Source organism: Phyllostomus hastatus, unplaced genomic scaffold, assembly GCF_019186645.2.
Source record: "Phyllostomus hastatus isolate PE091 unplaced genomic scaffold, TTU_PhHast_1.1 phas_contig_38, whole genome shotgun sequence".
Classification (NCBI taxonomy): Eukaryota; Metazoa; Chordata; class Mammalia; order Chiroptera; family Phyllostomidae; genus Phyllostomus; species Phyllostomus hastatus.
In genome coordinates this window covers 24873257-24886886 of record NW_025333869.1, presented here as the reverse complement: position 1 = coordinate 24886886, position 13630 = coordinate 24873257, and the positions used below count along the sequence as shown (strand labels likewise).

At 53.6% G+C, this 13630-nt stretch overlaps 1 protein-coding gene and 1 pseudogene across 3 annotated transcripts in view; both read right to left on the bottom strand.

The window, feature by feature from the left end:
• Window positions 1-241: 241 nt before the first annotated feature.
• On the bottom strand, window positions 242-738 carry LOC123820906 (annotated as a pseudogene).
• Window positions 611-13630, bottom strand: part of SPOCK2 (SPARC (osteonectin), cwcv and kazal like domains proteoglycan 2) — a 46381-nt gene continuing 33361 nt past the window's right edge. Inside the window, exons 12-13 of one of the 3 annotated variants that reach the window (XM_045842013.1) lie at window positions 11236-11331; window positions 611-894 (exon numbers count right to left, since the gene is read on the bottom strand). In XM_045842013.1, the coding sequence (XP_045697969.1) occupies window positions 740-894; window positions 11236-11331 (251 nt within the window). In that variant the 3' untranslated portion in view covers window positions 611-739. Of the gene's footprint in view, window positions 941-11235; window positions 11332-13630 lie in introns of all 3 variants that reach the window. The other 2 variants (XM_045842014.1, XM_045842015.1) reach the window with 2 other exon arrangements.

The window sequence follows — 13630 nt, the reverse complement described above, 5'->3', positions numbered from 1 at the left end:
AAGAATGCAGTTTAAAAAAGAAAGGAAAAAATCACACTGGAACTACTCAAGTTCTTCAAAACCTCTGAGGAAGAAAAAGGACACGGAACCGCCATGCTGACTTCACACAACTTCTACACAGTACCCTGACTGAAATCCCAGAGCAAGTGTTCAAACTCCCCTCCATTTCTGGTAAACCACTGCTTAGTACACGTGGATGGCTCCCCCTTGGATTTTACCTAGGAGTGGCCTTTTAATTTTTTTATTTGAAAGAAAGCAGGTTGGGCACTTTATATTGATGTCACCAATGTGAACATTTCTTGGGATCTGGGGAAGATTCATGTTCTCTGCAGCTGGTGCGGCACGGGCTGGGGCTGCCACTGAGTCAGCCTCGGGTTTCTGCAGCTCCCTTTGTGCACCGGTCTGGGTACCAGTCTCACTCACGCTGGTCTCCAGCACCATCCCCGTCACCACGTCTGCAAGGATATTGGGAACCTCGTCTGGTTAAATCCAGTTCACAGACATTTCCAAAGCCCTTGTCTAATGTCTCCGCAAACACCTGAATCAGATCTCAAATGCCAAGTAAGTTCACTTTCTGGAGAATCGTTACAGAAGACAAAATATCACCTGTCATAATGTCCATAAATCAGTTTATTGTCAGATCCTCCAATTAATAATTCTCCTTCTAGGAAATTACAAACATTTTCATCTCTCAGATGCCACATGAAATGTCTCCCTGATGATTTGCTGTGGTGCCTCTTCACTGCGAGCCTTCCTGGGGTTGTTGAAGACGAGGACCACCTAGGTCACAGCTGAGCCGGCGCACAGGGTGAGTGCTGGGGACCAGGATGGGGGTGGTGGTTGGCAGACGCACACAGCTCTCGGGTCCAGCCTCCTGGACCTCACTTGGCAGTTCTTAAAAGCCAAGTGGGTTGACACAGAAATATTTCTGAGACGTATCCTTAGGTAAAAATGAACATTGCAAAAATAATACATACAGTGTAAATCATTTATGTAAAAATATACTATATATTCTCTAAACATATTCAAGCATGGGGGAAGTTCTGGAACGATTTAAAATTAACCCTAGAGACTGCCTCTGAGGAGGGGAGGGCATTAAACAGGAGGTCAAGGACGACTTGAACTGCACCCTTCTGGAGCCCTTGCCCCAGGCCCTGCAAGCCTGTCGCAGCAGCTCCCAGACCCCCCAGCCAGGATGGAATTCTTAACCCCAGGGCCAGGGACGCACTGCACTGCTGGCGTCCTGGGTGGGAATTCTGAGTGCTTGTGAATAACCAGCTTCCCATCCACCAAGAGTAAAGCTGTTCCAACCACTACTTCTTAGCCCTCACCAAGGGCCAGGCCCGACCTGGCACCCCCTCCTCCAGCAACGGGGCGGGTGTTCCAGCCAGGAAGTGGGCTGCCAAGAACCGTGGGGGGTCTGAGACTTTACTTGCAAGCTAGCAGTCAGCTTGCCAGGTTCATGAATGCTGGCAGAAGACACGAGACTTCTGGGACAAAAACAAAGGACTTGTTTCTCCAGGCAAAACAGACGACCTGAGCTACATGTTCAAACTGGTCCCCTTGCCCCCTAGTCTCACAAGCCGTCTGGGAGGCATTCCCAGGTAGACACTCTGCCTACAGCGGGTCTGCGTCACAGCTGAGGAACCCTGAGATTAGGAAGCCCCAATCTCCCTGGGGGGCTGCCAGCAAACCTGCCCAACCTTTGCGCTGGAGAGAGATGTTGTTTGTATTACCCTGGAAAAGAAACAAATTTGCCTTCTGTTCTAGAGGAGGGAAAGACTACTTCTATGTTCCCAGAATGTTTGCTAAACACACATCCTTGAAAAAATAGTCCAGAACAAAAGCTGTCACAAGACTTGCAGAAATGCCCGAGGCCCTAGGGGAATTGTCAAACAATGCTGGTGGTCTCCAGCATGGACAGACTGGGGAAGGGAGGCACTGAGACGCCGAGACACTTTCCCAGGGTGGCAAGCTAGACATGGCAGACCCGGGGTTACACCAGGCCATCTGCCTCCGAAGCCTTGTTTTTTCCTCCCTGCCTCTGAAACGGGCTGCTGGTCCAGCCTGGCAGTCAGAGAACCACAGGCAATATTGCTTCAGAGGGAAAATCCACTCTGAGTTCCCAAGAAAGATCTAGAGAAGGACTGTGGGGACAGAGTCTGTCTGTGGCTTGGGGACCAAGCACTGCCCATCCGTGCCTGACCTGACATCACCCCCGGGGAAGGGAAGAGAGAATTTCTCCCATGTCCCCTGGGTGGTGTCAGAGAGGAGCTGAAAATAAGGAACCAGCTTCTGAAGTCAGGATAAATGCCCTTTTTCTTTTGCAGAAGGAAACATATGTCAAGTCAATCCATATTTACTTAAAGGTGAAATTTATTTATGGCGCAAAAAGGGTTGGTGTTGGCTTGCAGAGCCCAACTGGGAAACGAGCTGGACATGTTTTTGTCTCCTGAGCACCCTGTGCCCTGGCCACCTGCCTGGTCTGATATTTCAGGGGTGAGGGCTGGGTCCCGCCCACTGTAGCTCAGGCCTCGCCTGGTCCACCTGCCAGTCCCCGCAGCCTCCTCCGACTGCCTGGAGAATGAATGGGCAGAGAGGGGACAAGCTTGTCATTGGGGTTCCTCTATGTGTACGCTCCTTGTCTTAAAATGGGAACATGTAGGCCTGCCTCTCATCTCCCTCATTGACAAACAGTAGCAATAATAACTCGGGCTTTGAACTTGGTGAGTTGCAAGTGTGTGCATCGATGAGGTACTAGGATTCTTATTTACGGGAAGGGAACCTGGGGTTCGGGAACATTGGCAAAATCAGCCACTGTCTCATAGACACGGTTGAAGAATGTCTGCCTCCGGCCACATGCCCCCCACCCCCAACGCCGTCTGGCCGCCAAGGAGGATACGTCTTTCCCACTCCTTCGGGTTCGGTCTGAGGCTGCACGAGGTTACAAAGCCGGAGGCTTCCACAGGGCTGCAGCCGGGGTCTCGTCTGACAGACTGCAAGCCCCCGTCCCCAGGAGCGGCTCTATCTGAGTCACTGCTCTCACTTCCACCGCATGGCAGCCCTGAGAGAAAGAGAGCTTTTCTCCATTTTACAGATGAGGAAACTGAGTCTTGCATGCCCAGCCCCCTGGCTGCTGGGGTCAGGGATGGGGCTGGAGCACAGTCCCGCTTGCGAGGCCTGGCTTCTGGTCTCCGTGCCATAATGCCCTGGCACCGGCACATGCTCCATGGCCTTGCTCTCCATGCAGCCCAGGGCAACACTGGGCTCCTCGCCATCTGAGGTGCTCGGGGTCTTAGTTCTCTCCAGCTGAACTCTGTGCTGTTAGTTAGGAAAGGTTCAGAAAGAACCGGTGATGCGCCAGCCACACAGTGAGCCACAGCAGGGCCAGGATGAGCTCTGCCTCCCACACCTGGGGGCACAGCCTCTGCAGGAAGGTGACACGGTAGGTGGGCGGAGCACTGTGTCCTCCTTCTGAGTGAGCTCAGCCCTGGGTAAATCCCAAATAAGCTCCCACGGCAGACAGGGAAATTACAGGGTGGGGTGGTGGGGGAGCTGGGGCAGGGCAGGAGGACGGAAGCGCGGGAAGAAGCAGGCCTGCCGCCCACACTCTCCCGCCCGAGCGCCGGCAGCTGGGGAGACAGCCAGTCTCAGCGTGCTGGGCCTGGGGGCTACAGGCAGGGCTGGGCTCCCATGGGGAAAATCCTACCTGAGCGGAGGCTGGCTAGCAGTGTTGGGGCTGGGGTGGGGTGACCCTAGAGATGCCCTGCACCCCAAGGCAAGACGCCGAGCTGGACTCCTCCGGCCCCCTCGCACCCTGCGGGTCTCACTCCGGGTCAGCCTCTCAGGAAGGCCTGGCTGTGCAGAGGAGCCCCCTCACCAGCCCCCTCCACTGGGGGCTCGTTATGCCTGGACACTGTTGGTTTCTGCTCCATTTCAGACCACCAACCTGTGAGGCCCACAGAGTCCAGGCCGCGCCTGGCTTGATGTCACTTCTGCCCCCAGCTGCCAGCACAGGCAGTGAGTGCAGTGGCCGCTGGGTCCCTCTGAACCAGGCCCAGAACTGGCATCGGGTTCCACATGCTCACTCAACAGCATAACAGGAGAATGAGAGGGACTCGTCCGTGGTCCCAACACAGGGGCCTCCAAAGGGCGGTAGGCCTAGGTTTGAAGAGTGCCCAGTTGGGGCCAGAAACCTGCCCCCAGAGCCCACCAGGGGGCCTGACTGAGCCCAGCCCTGCAGCTCCCACCCTCGTCAATCACAGGCACAGCATGGAGGCCTAGTGCCTTGAGGGAAAAGAGTGGGGGCGATGCCTGCTATTTCCACTCGCCCTGAGGTGACGGGAACGTGGCGGCCGCCGCCCTCAGCCAAGCGTGGGTTGCTACTTTGGAAGGGCCTGGAGTTGTGTGTGGGGACTGGGGCTTCCTGCGAGGAGGCGGAGCTGCCATCCGGTGACTCAAAGGCACAGGCAGAGTTCTCAGGAGAGCATGACCTGAGCGCCCTCGGTCTGAGGTGCTGCAGCGCGGAGGAGCTGGCCGCTGCAGCCAGGGCCCCGCCCGTGGCCCCTGAAGGGCACTTGGGTCTCAGCCAGGGTCCCGTGCGGCACGCACACGCGGGGCGTGTCCGAGGATTATTTAGCGAGGGTGACATCGATGGTGATAATTCATGCTGATGTCACACACCCTCAACGTGATGTGACGAGGGCACTTTACCGCACTGTCCCCCTCCGCACGGGGAGGGCCCATCAAGCAGGAATGGCGAAGAGGAAAGCCAGCGGCCAATACAAAATTTGGAAGATGCTCAGCCTCATCGGAGTTTAGGAAAATGCAAACTGAAGCAACAGTGAGATACCATTTTTCAGCCCCACGCAAGCGAGAACTTGAAACACCGAAGTTCGCTGCGGTGTGGGGGGTGCTGTTGTGGGAACCGCGCCGCGCCCTTCGGAAAAGAATCTGACTTTCCTTCTGACGCAGGAAACACCCTCTGGTGTGGTCCAGCGGCCCCCACTTTCACAGGTGATCACCGGGAATGAAAAACACCCCCAAGGGGATGTAATACAAAGGAGCCGTTTTGTGATATGGTTTGAAATAGTGAAAAAAACAATCCCTAGGCCTGTGAATAGCCACCTCTCCGTCTGAGAAACGCTGTAGGACGGGCACACGGAGCCAGACTGGGAGAGCGCGCTGCACAGGCGACGTGGAAACTGTCCCACCACTGAAGGACGCTGAGCGCCCCTTGTCCCTTCATGGCAATCGAGTTTCACCACCAGTCCTCCCCCACCCCCCATCCTCCGGTCACTGTCACAAAAATAGCAGAAAAGCTTTAACACATTTCCAAATATTCTGACTGAGAACCACTGAGACGGCGAGGCCTGGTGTTTTATCTATTTATGTATTTATTTTCTGAAACAAATAGTAGAAAGGCCCAGCTGTGCAAGGTGTCCGCACCTGGGACACCGGCAGGCACGGGAGAGCCCAAGCACAGGGATCGGGCGGGGAAACTCTGTGCCCTGCCTCCCTCTTGGTATGAATCTGCCAGGGAAAGGAGCATGTGCCACTTTTGTAATTACCAAAATTAATAACCAAAAAAAAACTTTTAAAAGAAAAATGATGAAAGAGCAAGAAAAAGAAAAAGAAGAAGGAAGGAAGGAAGAGGGGGAGGGAGGAAGGAAGGGAGGAAACACTGGCTCTGGAGACCACAGCCCCCAACCCCCAGCATTCCACACAGCCCCCCAACCCTCAGGGCAGCAATCTGGGGGGACCTGGGAGCAACACCTGCCAGCTGCAGCCCTGGCCGCACGGTGCTGGCACTCTCCCTGCAGCCCAGCAGCCGTCCCTCCGCTCGCCACAAAGGCCCCTTTCTCTGCCGCTGTTTGTGTTGGTCTCCGTGCACCTCCATGGCAGCCCCAGAGCAGACTCCTGCCCGCTGCTGAAGCCTTGCTTTATGGACGTGAAGATTTGTCGGCCGGGCACCGGGCCCTTGGAAGCGGCTGTTTCCACCCACCCTCTGGCTACATCCCCTCCCCACTCCTCCCCCTACCCCCCACCCCCAGCCCCAGCCCCCTGGTTGTGCTCAGCCTGGCTCCAGGAGGGAACACACAGCCCCTGTTCTTCCCAGGCCGTGGCATAAATCACTGCTGCTTGGGCTGGGCAGCGCAGCCAGGGCCCTCACGGCCCGCACCACAGGTGGCCTGGACACCCTGAGGCCTGGAAATGCACCCAGCACCTCCCCTCCACCGGTCGGCACCGAGCCCTGGGTGGGACTGAGCCAGGAGCCCCTGGGCTGCACCCCAAGGCCACAGCGGGAGCAATTCTATTTCTCTTTCTTAAAACATTGCTCTGCTGTGTTCCAGCTACAGGGACTCACACAATCCAACCAGCAGAGATTCAGACGAGAACAAGATGCTCATAATGATTTTGCTGCAGAAAGGGTTAGCATTGTTTAAAACAGTGAAACACTAGAAGCCACCCAATGCCCAACTCCAGGAGGCTGGTAAGTAGATTACAACACAGTCACACAACCGACACTATGCAGCCACAAAAACGGGAGTTACAGCCATAGAATCCAGTTTATTTATAAACAGTTTATTTCTAGAACCTAATGCCACATTTGTATGTATGACTGAGGGTATTTTTCTAGGAAGAAGTGTTATGAGATTCTTAGAATAACTAATAACTGTGGCTCCCAGGAAACTGAGCCACCGCCCTCAGAAAGGCATGTAAGGCGCGACAGAGCGCTCACGCTGCACACACACTCTATGCTACAAAGTCCCGCTTTTACGTTTCTGTGCACAGACTGGGAGGCCAGGCCCAAGACCCATCTCCTCGTCTCTGAGCAATGCAACTGTAACTGACGTTTTTCTGCTCTTCTCCCAGCGGGATCTACACCCTGAGCGCGCTGAGCCACGACTGCGGCTGTGCGTTTTCTAGCGGCCAAAGGAAAGACGGAAACGTGGTCGGGTATTAATCCGCAGCGCCCAGAGGGACCAGTTAAGGGACCAGTTTCGGGGTTAGAGAGGGTGGAGTTCTCTGAAGAGGCGGGTGGCACCGGGAGGCAGGTGGTTTGATGGAGAGTGTGTGGTGGACGGGTCCCCTCCGGCTCTGTGAGCACAGGGTGCCGGTCAGTTTTCACGCCGGGCCGAGGGGTCTGCGAATGTCACATGGTCTGTCCAGGGAATGCCCCGCAGCCCCCCTCTGCTGGCCCCATTCAGCAAAGAAGCTGGCTCAGTTCCCACCAGGGGGCGGGGTGAGATGGGGTCAGAAACCCTGCCCACCTCCCACAAGGAGAGGCGGGGACGCACCCCAAAGAGCAGCCACTCACTCACAGTGGGCTCTCCGGCACAGAATGCTCGGGGTTACGGCGCCAGGACGCACACAGAGCCATTTACTGCACCCCAGGCTGGAAGCTCCTTCCTCCCCACCCCAGGGGAGCAGCGTCGGGGGGGGCCCTGCCAAGGGAGTGGGTGTCACCAGCACACAAGAGGCTCCAGTTATCGACAATAAACAAATATTTAAACAGCGGAGTTCCTGACAGGCACTAAGAGGTTCCCAGCACAGCAGGCTGCCAGCTCCCACCGAGACTCTCCGGTACAGCCAAACTGAAATTACGGGAGTCAATAATAATAAGCACCAACACAACAGTAACACAAATCACATGCTAGGACAGTTGTCACAAAACCAACAACATGGTTATCTATTGCTGAGTAACAGATCGCCCCAAACTTACTGGCTTAAAGCAACAACAATCAGCGTTCTCTCTCCTGCCTCCCATGGCCAGGAAACGAAGTACAGGCTCCAGGGGGGGGTCTGGCTGAGGGTCCCGTGAGGCCATGGTCAGATGGCGACTGGTATTGGAACATAAGAGACTGGCACAGCTGAAGGATGGTCAGCATCTCTCTGCACATGACCTCTCCCCATGGGAGGGTTTGGGCTTCCTAACAGCACGGCGGCTTCAGGGCAGCCAGCCTGCTCGCTCACCCAGCAGCTCAGGCTTCAGGCCCGCATGCTCGAGCTCACCAGGCAGAAGCCACACGGTGTGTTAGTGGGCCCATGTCAGAAGTCCTCGGTGTCACCTCTGCTGCACTCGAGTGGTCCTGCGCCAGCCACAGGCCCATCAGATTCGAGGAGAGAGGGCACAGGCCCTCGTCTCTCGCTGGGAGCAGTGTTGAGGTCACCCAAAGGCACGTGCGCTGGGAAATGCTGTTGCCCCCATCTTTGAAAGACATCCTCTTCCACACGGAGTCATCAGGCATGCCCAGGGCAGGCAAGGCAAACCGAGGGACATGGAAGCCCTACGACCTTCAGCCCTTCCTTGCACATTTGACATTGACACCCACAGACTCTCTTTCATCTGCATAAATGCAGCCATTTCAAGGTCCAGCGGGCCCACAGACACCATGGGGACACAGGGGCTCTGAGTGTCGGCCAATGGGGGCTTGGCAGTGGCCATCTTTGGCTGAGTTGTGGGCAATTCTTTGACCCACTATTGAGTATTGGCCATTTTATCTGATTTTTTAAATATTAGTGGGGAAAAATAAAAATTTAGTGGGAAACAGAAAAATGAACCTGTTGGTGGGAATGGTGAAAAGATGCGGACGCCCGCGCCAAAGACAGTGGAGGCTGCAGTGCCGTCGAGAGGGGCTCTCACTGGCCTGGGCTGGGTGGCGACTGGTCTCGGCCAGCTGGCCATGAGCTCTCTTGTGAAGAAGAACAACAACAAAGGAACAAAAAGTAAGAGAACGTGTACTACAAAAGTATCTCTGGATGTGCCACCGGGTCTGACATAGGTTTTGAAATATCCAGCTGACAAACAGGAAGTATGCATCGGGGGGGAGGGGCAAGGTTGGTCCTGAGAAGCTAGTTGTCCAAGCAGAGAGGTTCATTTTACTGTTCCCTCCATGTTTGTGAGTGTTTGAACCTTCCCATAATCAAAAGTAAAAAATATATCAAATATCAAAAATACATTGTTAACCTTTGCCTAGAAAAGACAAACTGTGATTAGGTATGATAAATTCCTGGAAATGCCCCTCCCCATAACTATCACACATCCTGTGATTTTTATAATTTTTATAAGGATTATCAGGGCTGTATTTATACAGATGTCAGTAACCATCACTATTGACACTCATAATTCCCTTGTGCGAACAATGCAGAATTTTCCTTGCAGGAAAGTGTATTCTGTATGTGCGTCATCCAAACACAATCCCAACCCCTGCGTTCAGAGCACGTGAGGCAGTGAGGGTGTGCTCACAGAGAGGGCAGGGCTGGTGGTGGGAGCAGGAGTCTTCCCCATGGTCTAAATTTGTTTGCCATTGCAGGTGTCCATTTTTTAAGTTAATCCATTTGTTTAGAATAAAGTAAAGCTGTTAAACAAACACCACTGGCCATTCCTCTCTTTTTTCTGTAGCCTATCTTGCCGCCTTCGGACTAGTTTTGTCAGCCAACGCAGCAGTTACTACTAGCAAACAAGAGGTAGCAGGCATCAAAAATTGAGATAATAAAAGAAGAAGTTTCAATGCAATGAACTCTGGCCTTTAGCTTACTACCACCCCCCTCCCTGCCGCACCCACCCCAGCCAGCACACACACTCCGTTTACCCTCACCACCTCTGACTTGAAAAACCCCCTTTTATGGGATTTCAATTCCTGGACACCTCCTGGGCGCGGATGGAAGAGGCCTGACGAACGCAATGACTGGCGCGCCATCTGGTGGCGTCTGGTGGAAGTAAGTGCACAGGCCTTGTTCTTTTCTGAGCTCACGGAAGTTGGAGCTTCCACTAGAGGGCACCAACTCCCACTCCACAGGCCCAGTCTGGCTTGTAAGTGTGCTGTCTATGCACAGACGGATGGATGGACCACGATGTTTAAAGGCGTTTCGAAAATGTTGCCAGCATTTAAACACCTGGATGTTTTACATAAAAATCCACACCTCTGGCTTCTTTTGAGAACCAGATCTGATGACAGGGGCTGAGCTCTGCCTGTACTGTGGCCGCTCTTGTCTCTCTCCCGTTTGTCCTACACAGGGTCCCGGCGGTGTGCTGGGCAGCGTCTCCCAAATACGCAGGTCCTCCCTGAAACTCAGAGTGTGGCCGCCTTTGGAAACAGGGTTTTGGTGGATGTGATAAGTTAAGGATCTTGAGATAAAACCATCCTGGGTTGAGGGTGGGCCCTAAACCCCACGACTGGTGCCATTGTGAGAAGATGAGCAGACACAGAGACACACAGAGGAGAACACCGTGTGAAAACAGACCAGTCGGAGAGGGCTGTCTGCAAGCCAAGGAATCGCCGGGAACTGCTGGTGGCCACCGGGAGCCAGGAGAGAGGTCTAGGACGGGTCCTCCCGCAGAGCCCGGGAAGTGACGGACCCGCTGACATTTTAATTTTGAACTTTTGGTCTTCGGAACTGTGGCAGAAGAAACTTCTGTTGTCTTAAGCTATCCAGTGTGTGGCGATTTCTCACAGTAGCCCTAGGAGACTCATGTACAGCCCCACGGAAGTCCTCTCCTTTCTACAACACCCTGCAAACAGGCCTCTGCTTCACAGCTCCAGGGATGGGGAGCTCACTACCTGCCATCTGCGTGGTGGATGGACTGTTAGGAAGCTCTTTCTGCTAAACCAACGCATAATACAAATGACAGAAAGTCAGGTGAAGGTCTATAAAGAGAGAGGGAACCCTGCCGGCTGTGGGATCAGGGAAGACTTCCTAGAAGAAGTGACACTTGAACTGGGCCTTAAAGGATGGATATGATCAAAACAAGGAGAAACAGGCGTGGTGGTGGTAGGCACGTTCCAGGTGACAGGGCAGTGCAAGTCCCAGAAGCAGTAAAGTGTGGGCCATGTGGAGAAACACACTCCTCCCCTCTCTGGATATTTGCTCACTGAGCAGAAAGTAGTGAGCTGAGCCGGAATGGAGATGTGTGGCTGGTGAGGGTCTATATTGCTGGGATTAGTGGGTTGGAACTATTAGTGGGATCAGTAGGTTGGAACTATCAACAAAGAGTTAAAATCTTTAAAACTCCTGGGCTCTCAAGCGTACTAAGTAGAGTACGTGACATTTATCCACATCCCTGTTTTTTCTCCAAGCTAAACTACTCCACTCCCCTCTTGTATGGAGGACTGTTGGTTTTGTATCTTTCCAGGAAGCTTCCTTCTGTCCCTTCCTCTGGTAACAGACCCACGTGAGGGCTGCAAGAATGGCCATGTGATCCCAGCTGGCCAATCACGGCACTCCACCCACCTGGCAGCAGTCCTGGGTCCAGTCGGAGTCCTCCCCTGAGACTGATGTATGCACTCCGGGAGCCAGCCGCTCTCTCTTTCCACTGGAGCAGCTGTTCTGTGTCACATGCAGAAGGCCCATCAGGAGTCGGAGAGAATGAGGCCAACAGGTAAACAGGAACAGAGTAAAGCGGAGATGAGCATGAGTAGACTCCTGGGGGCATTTACCTCATAGCTGCCGTCTCTGAGGCCCTGGTCCTAGACTTCTTCCTTCACATCCAAGGGCTGTTTCACTATCTTCCCCCTTTGTAAAGGCCAGTAATTCCTTCTCTCTCTAGGTCAGGCTGAGTCGGGTTTCTGTCACTTGCAACCTAAGGGTCCTGGATGACAGGGTCCTGTTTCCAAAATCCTCCCCATGCTGTCTAAGCAGCCAATGACAGCAGAGGAGGCTGGTGCACATCCAGGCCAGCAGCCCGCCCCCGGGTCAGAAGGCCACCCCTGTGCACTTCCTGGTGAGAAGCGAGCACTCAAGCAGTTCAGTGGAGCTGAACGAGCACAGGGGTGGGGGTCCAAGGGAAATACCGCGGAGGGCAGAGCAGATAACCAATGGGAGCCTCTCTGCTGTGTTTCTGCCCCCAAAGACTCACATTTCCACCCTGACAGTCATTCCTTTGGGTTAAGTTTCCTTTTCATTTTTTTTTAATCCTCACCTGAAGCCATTTTTATTGATTTGAGAGAGAGGGAAACATCACCAATCAGCTGCCACCTGTACACGCCCCAACCAGGGATTGAACCCTCAACCTCGGTATGTGGCCAGGATCGAACCCACAACTTTTTGATCCATGGGACGATGCTCCAACTGACTGAGCCGCCTGGCCAGGGAGGGTTAAAGTTCCTTTTGAAATATAAATATAAGCTGGGAGAGCAGTTCGGGAGGCAGAAAGTAGGTCAATTTGCCACACACACACAAAATAATCAATATGCCTTAAATGATGTACCAATTTACAAAGTAAACAAAATTACCAAAAGCTTGTTTCTTTTAACTAAATATAAAGTTTTCATCAATTCATATACAATGTTGGCATTCTGGTTTCCAACAAGAAACATGTGGGCTACGTTGGCTTGGAAGCAACTTGCAGAAAGTTTCCACAAGAAAGAGCAGCATTGTTCAAGCAGCTGAAGAGAAGTGAATCTCTAAGGGTGATAAACGGCGCCAGGAGTGGTGATAAATACTTTAGACAAGGGCGATGACATCAGGGCTTACTTGGGGCAAGATTCCAGGATTCAGGGACGCAGATGTGAGAAGACGTGGTCTGTGTCCTCAGGGAGGTACAGCAGGGAAGAGCCCTTCCTGGGACACCGGCCAGCGAGGGACCGAAGGAGCTGGGCACCCTCGGCCTGAGGCGGTGGAAGGGGATGCAGTGTTTGCGCTGGGTCTCTGAGGAGGGGTAGGAGTCTGCCAGTTGAAGAAGGAGGATGGAGAACATTTACAGGTGGGCGTACAACCTAAGCTGAGTCTCTGAGCCACAGGATGTGACGAGGAAAGAGAAGATGCTGGTGAGGAGTGTGGGGGCCAGTCTTCCAAAGAGTCAGTCGAAGGGAGCTCGACTTCTACCCTGTGGGTAATAGGGAGCCACTGAGTAAGGTTTAATGTAGAGGAAGGAAATCGCCCTCTCTCCAGGGCAGTTGTGACAAAGATGGAGTGGGAGTGCTAGAAAGGAGGGGGCTGGAAGGCCAGGGCAGAGGCTGCCACAGCCGTCCAAGCGAAGGGTGAACAGGACTGAGCTGGAATTCATTCATTCAACAGACGGGCACTGATCATCACCCGACTAGAGGCAGGCACTCACCCAGGCAAGTCAGCAGCGGGTGGACAGTGACCAGCAGTGAGGCAGAGGGAGAGTGTTCCAGGCAGACGGAACAGAATGTGGGGGTCCTGGAGTGGGAAGGATTTAGGCTTTATTCAGGCACAGAAGGAAGACCAGTGTGGTTAGCACCTCAAGACTATGAGGTTGGGAGAGATTGAAACAGGCTGCGGAGGAGCTGGGGCCAGGACTGCAGGACAGGACGTTGCCCTACCACATTGATCTCTGTCCTTCAAGACCTGTTGCAAATGCCACCTCCACCAGGAAGCCTCCCCTGATCACTGGCAGTCAGATTTGTATTCTCTCAGCTCCTTGCCACTGTTACCAGGATGACAGCTGGAGTGGCTTCTGGCCCAGAGTGGACATTCCGTTATGTTTGTTGAGTGAATGACTGTCGAAAAGAGGACAAAGAGGGAGGGGAAGGCATAGCAGAGAAGTGGAAAAGCTGGTGGTCTGAGGGGAACAGGGTCGGCCTGGGCAATTGTCAAGATGGTATTCTTCTGACTTCAGGTGACTTAATGAGCACACAAGCAGCATTTCTTAAGAAACTAAATA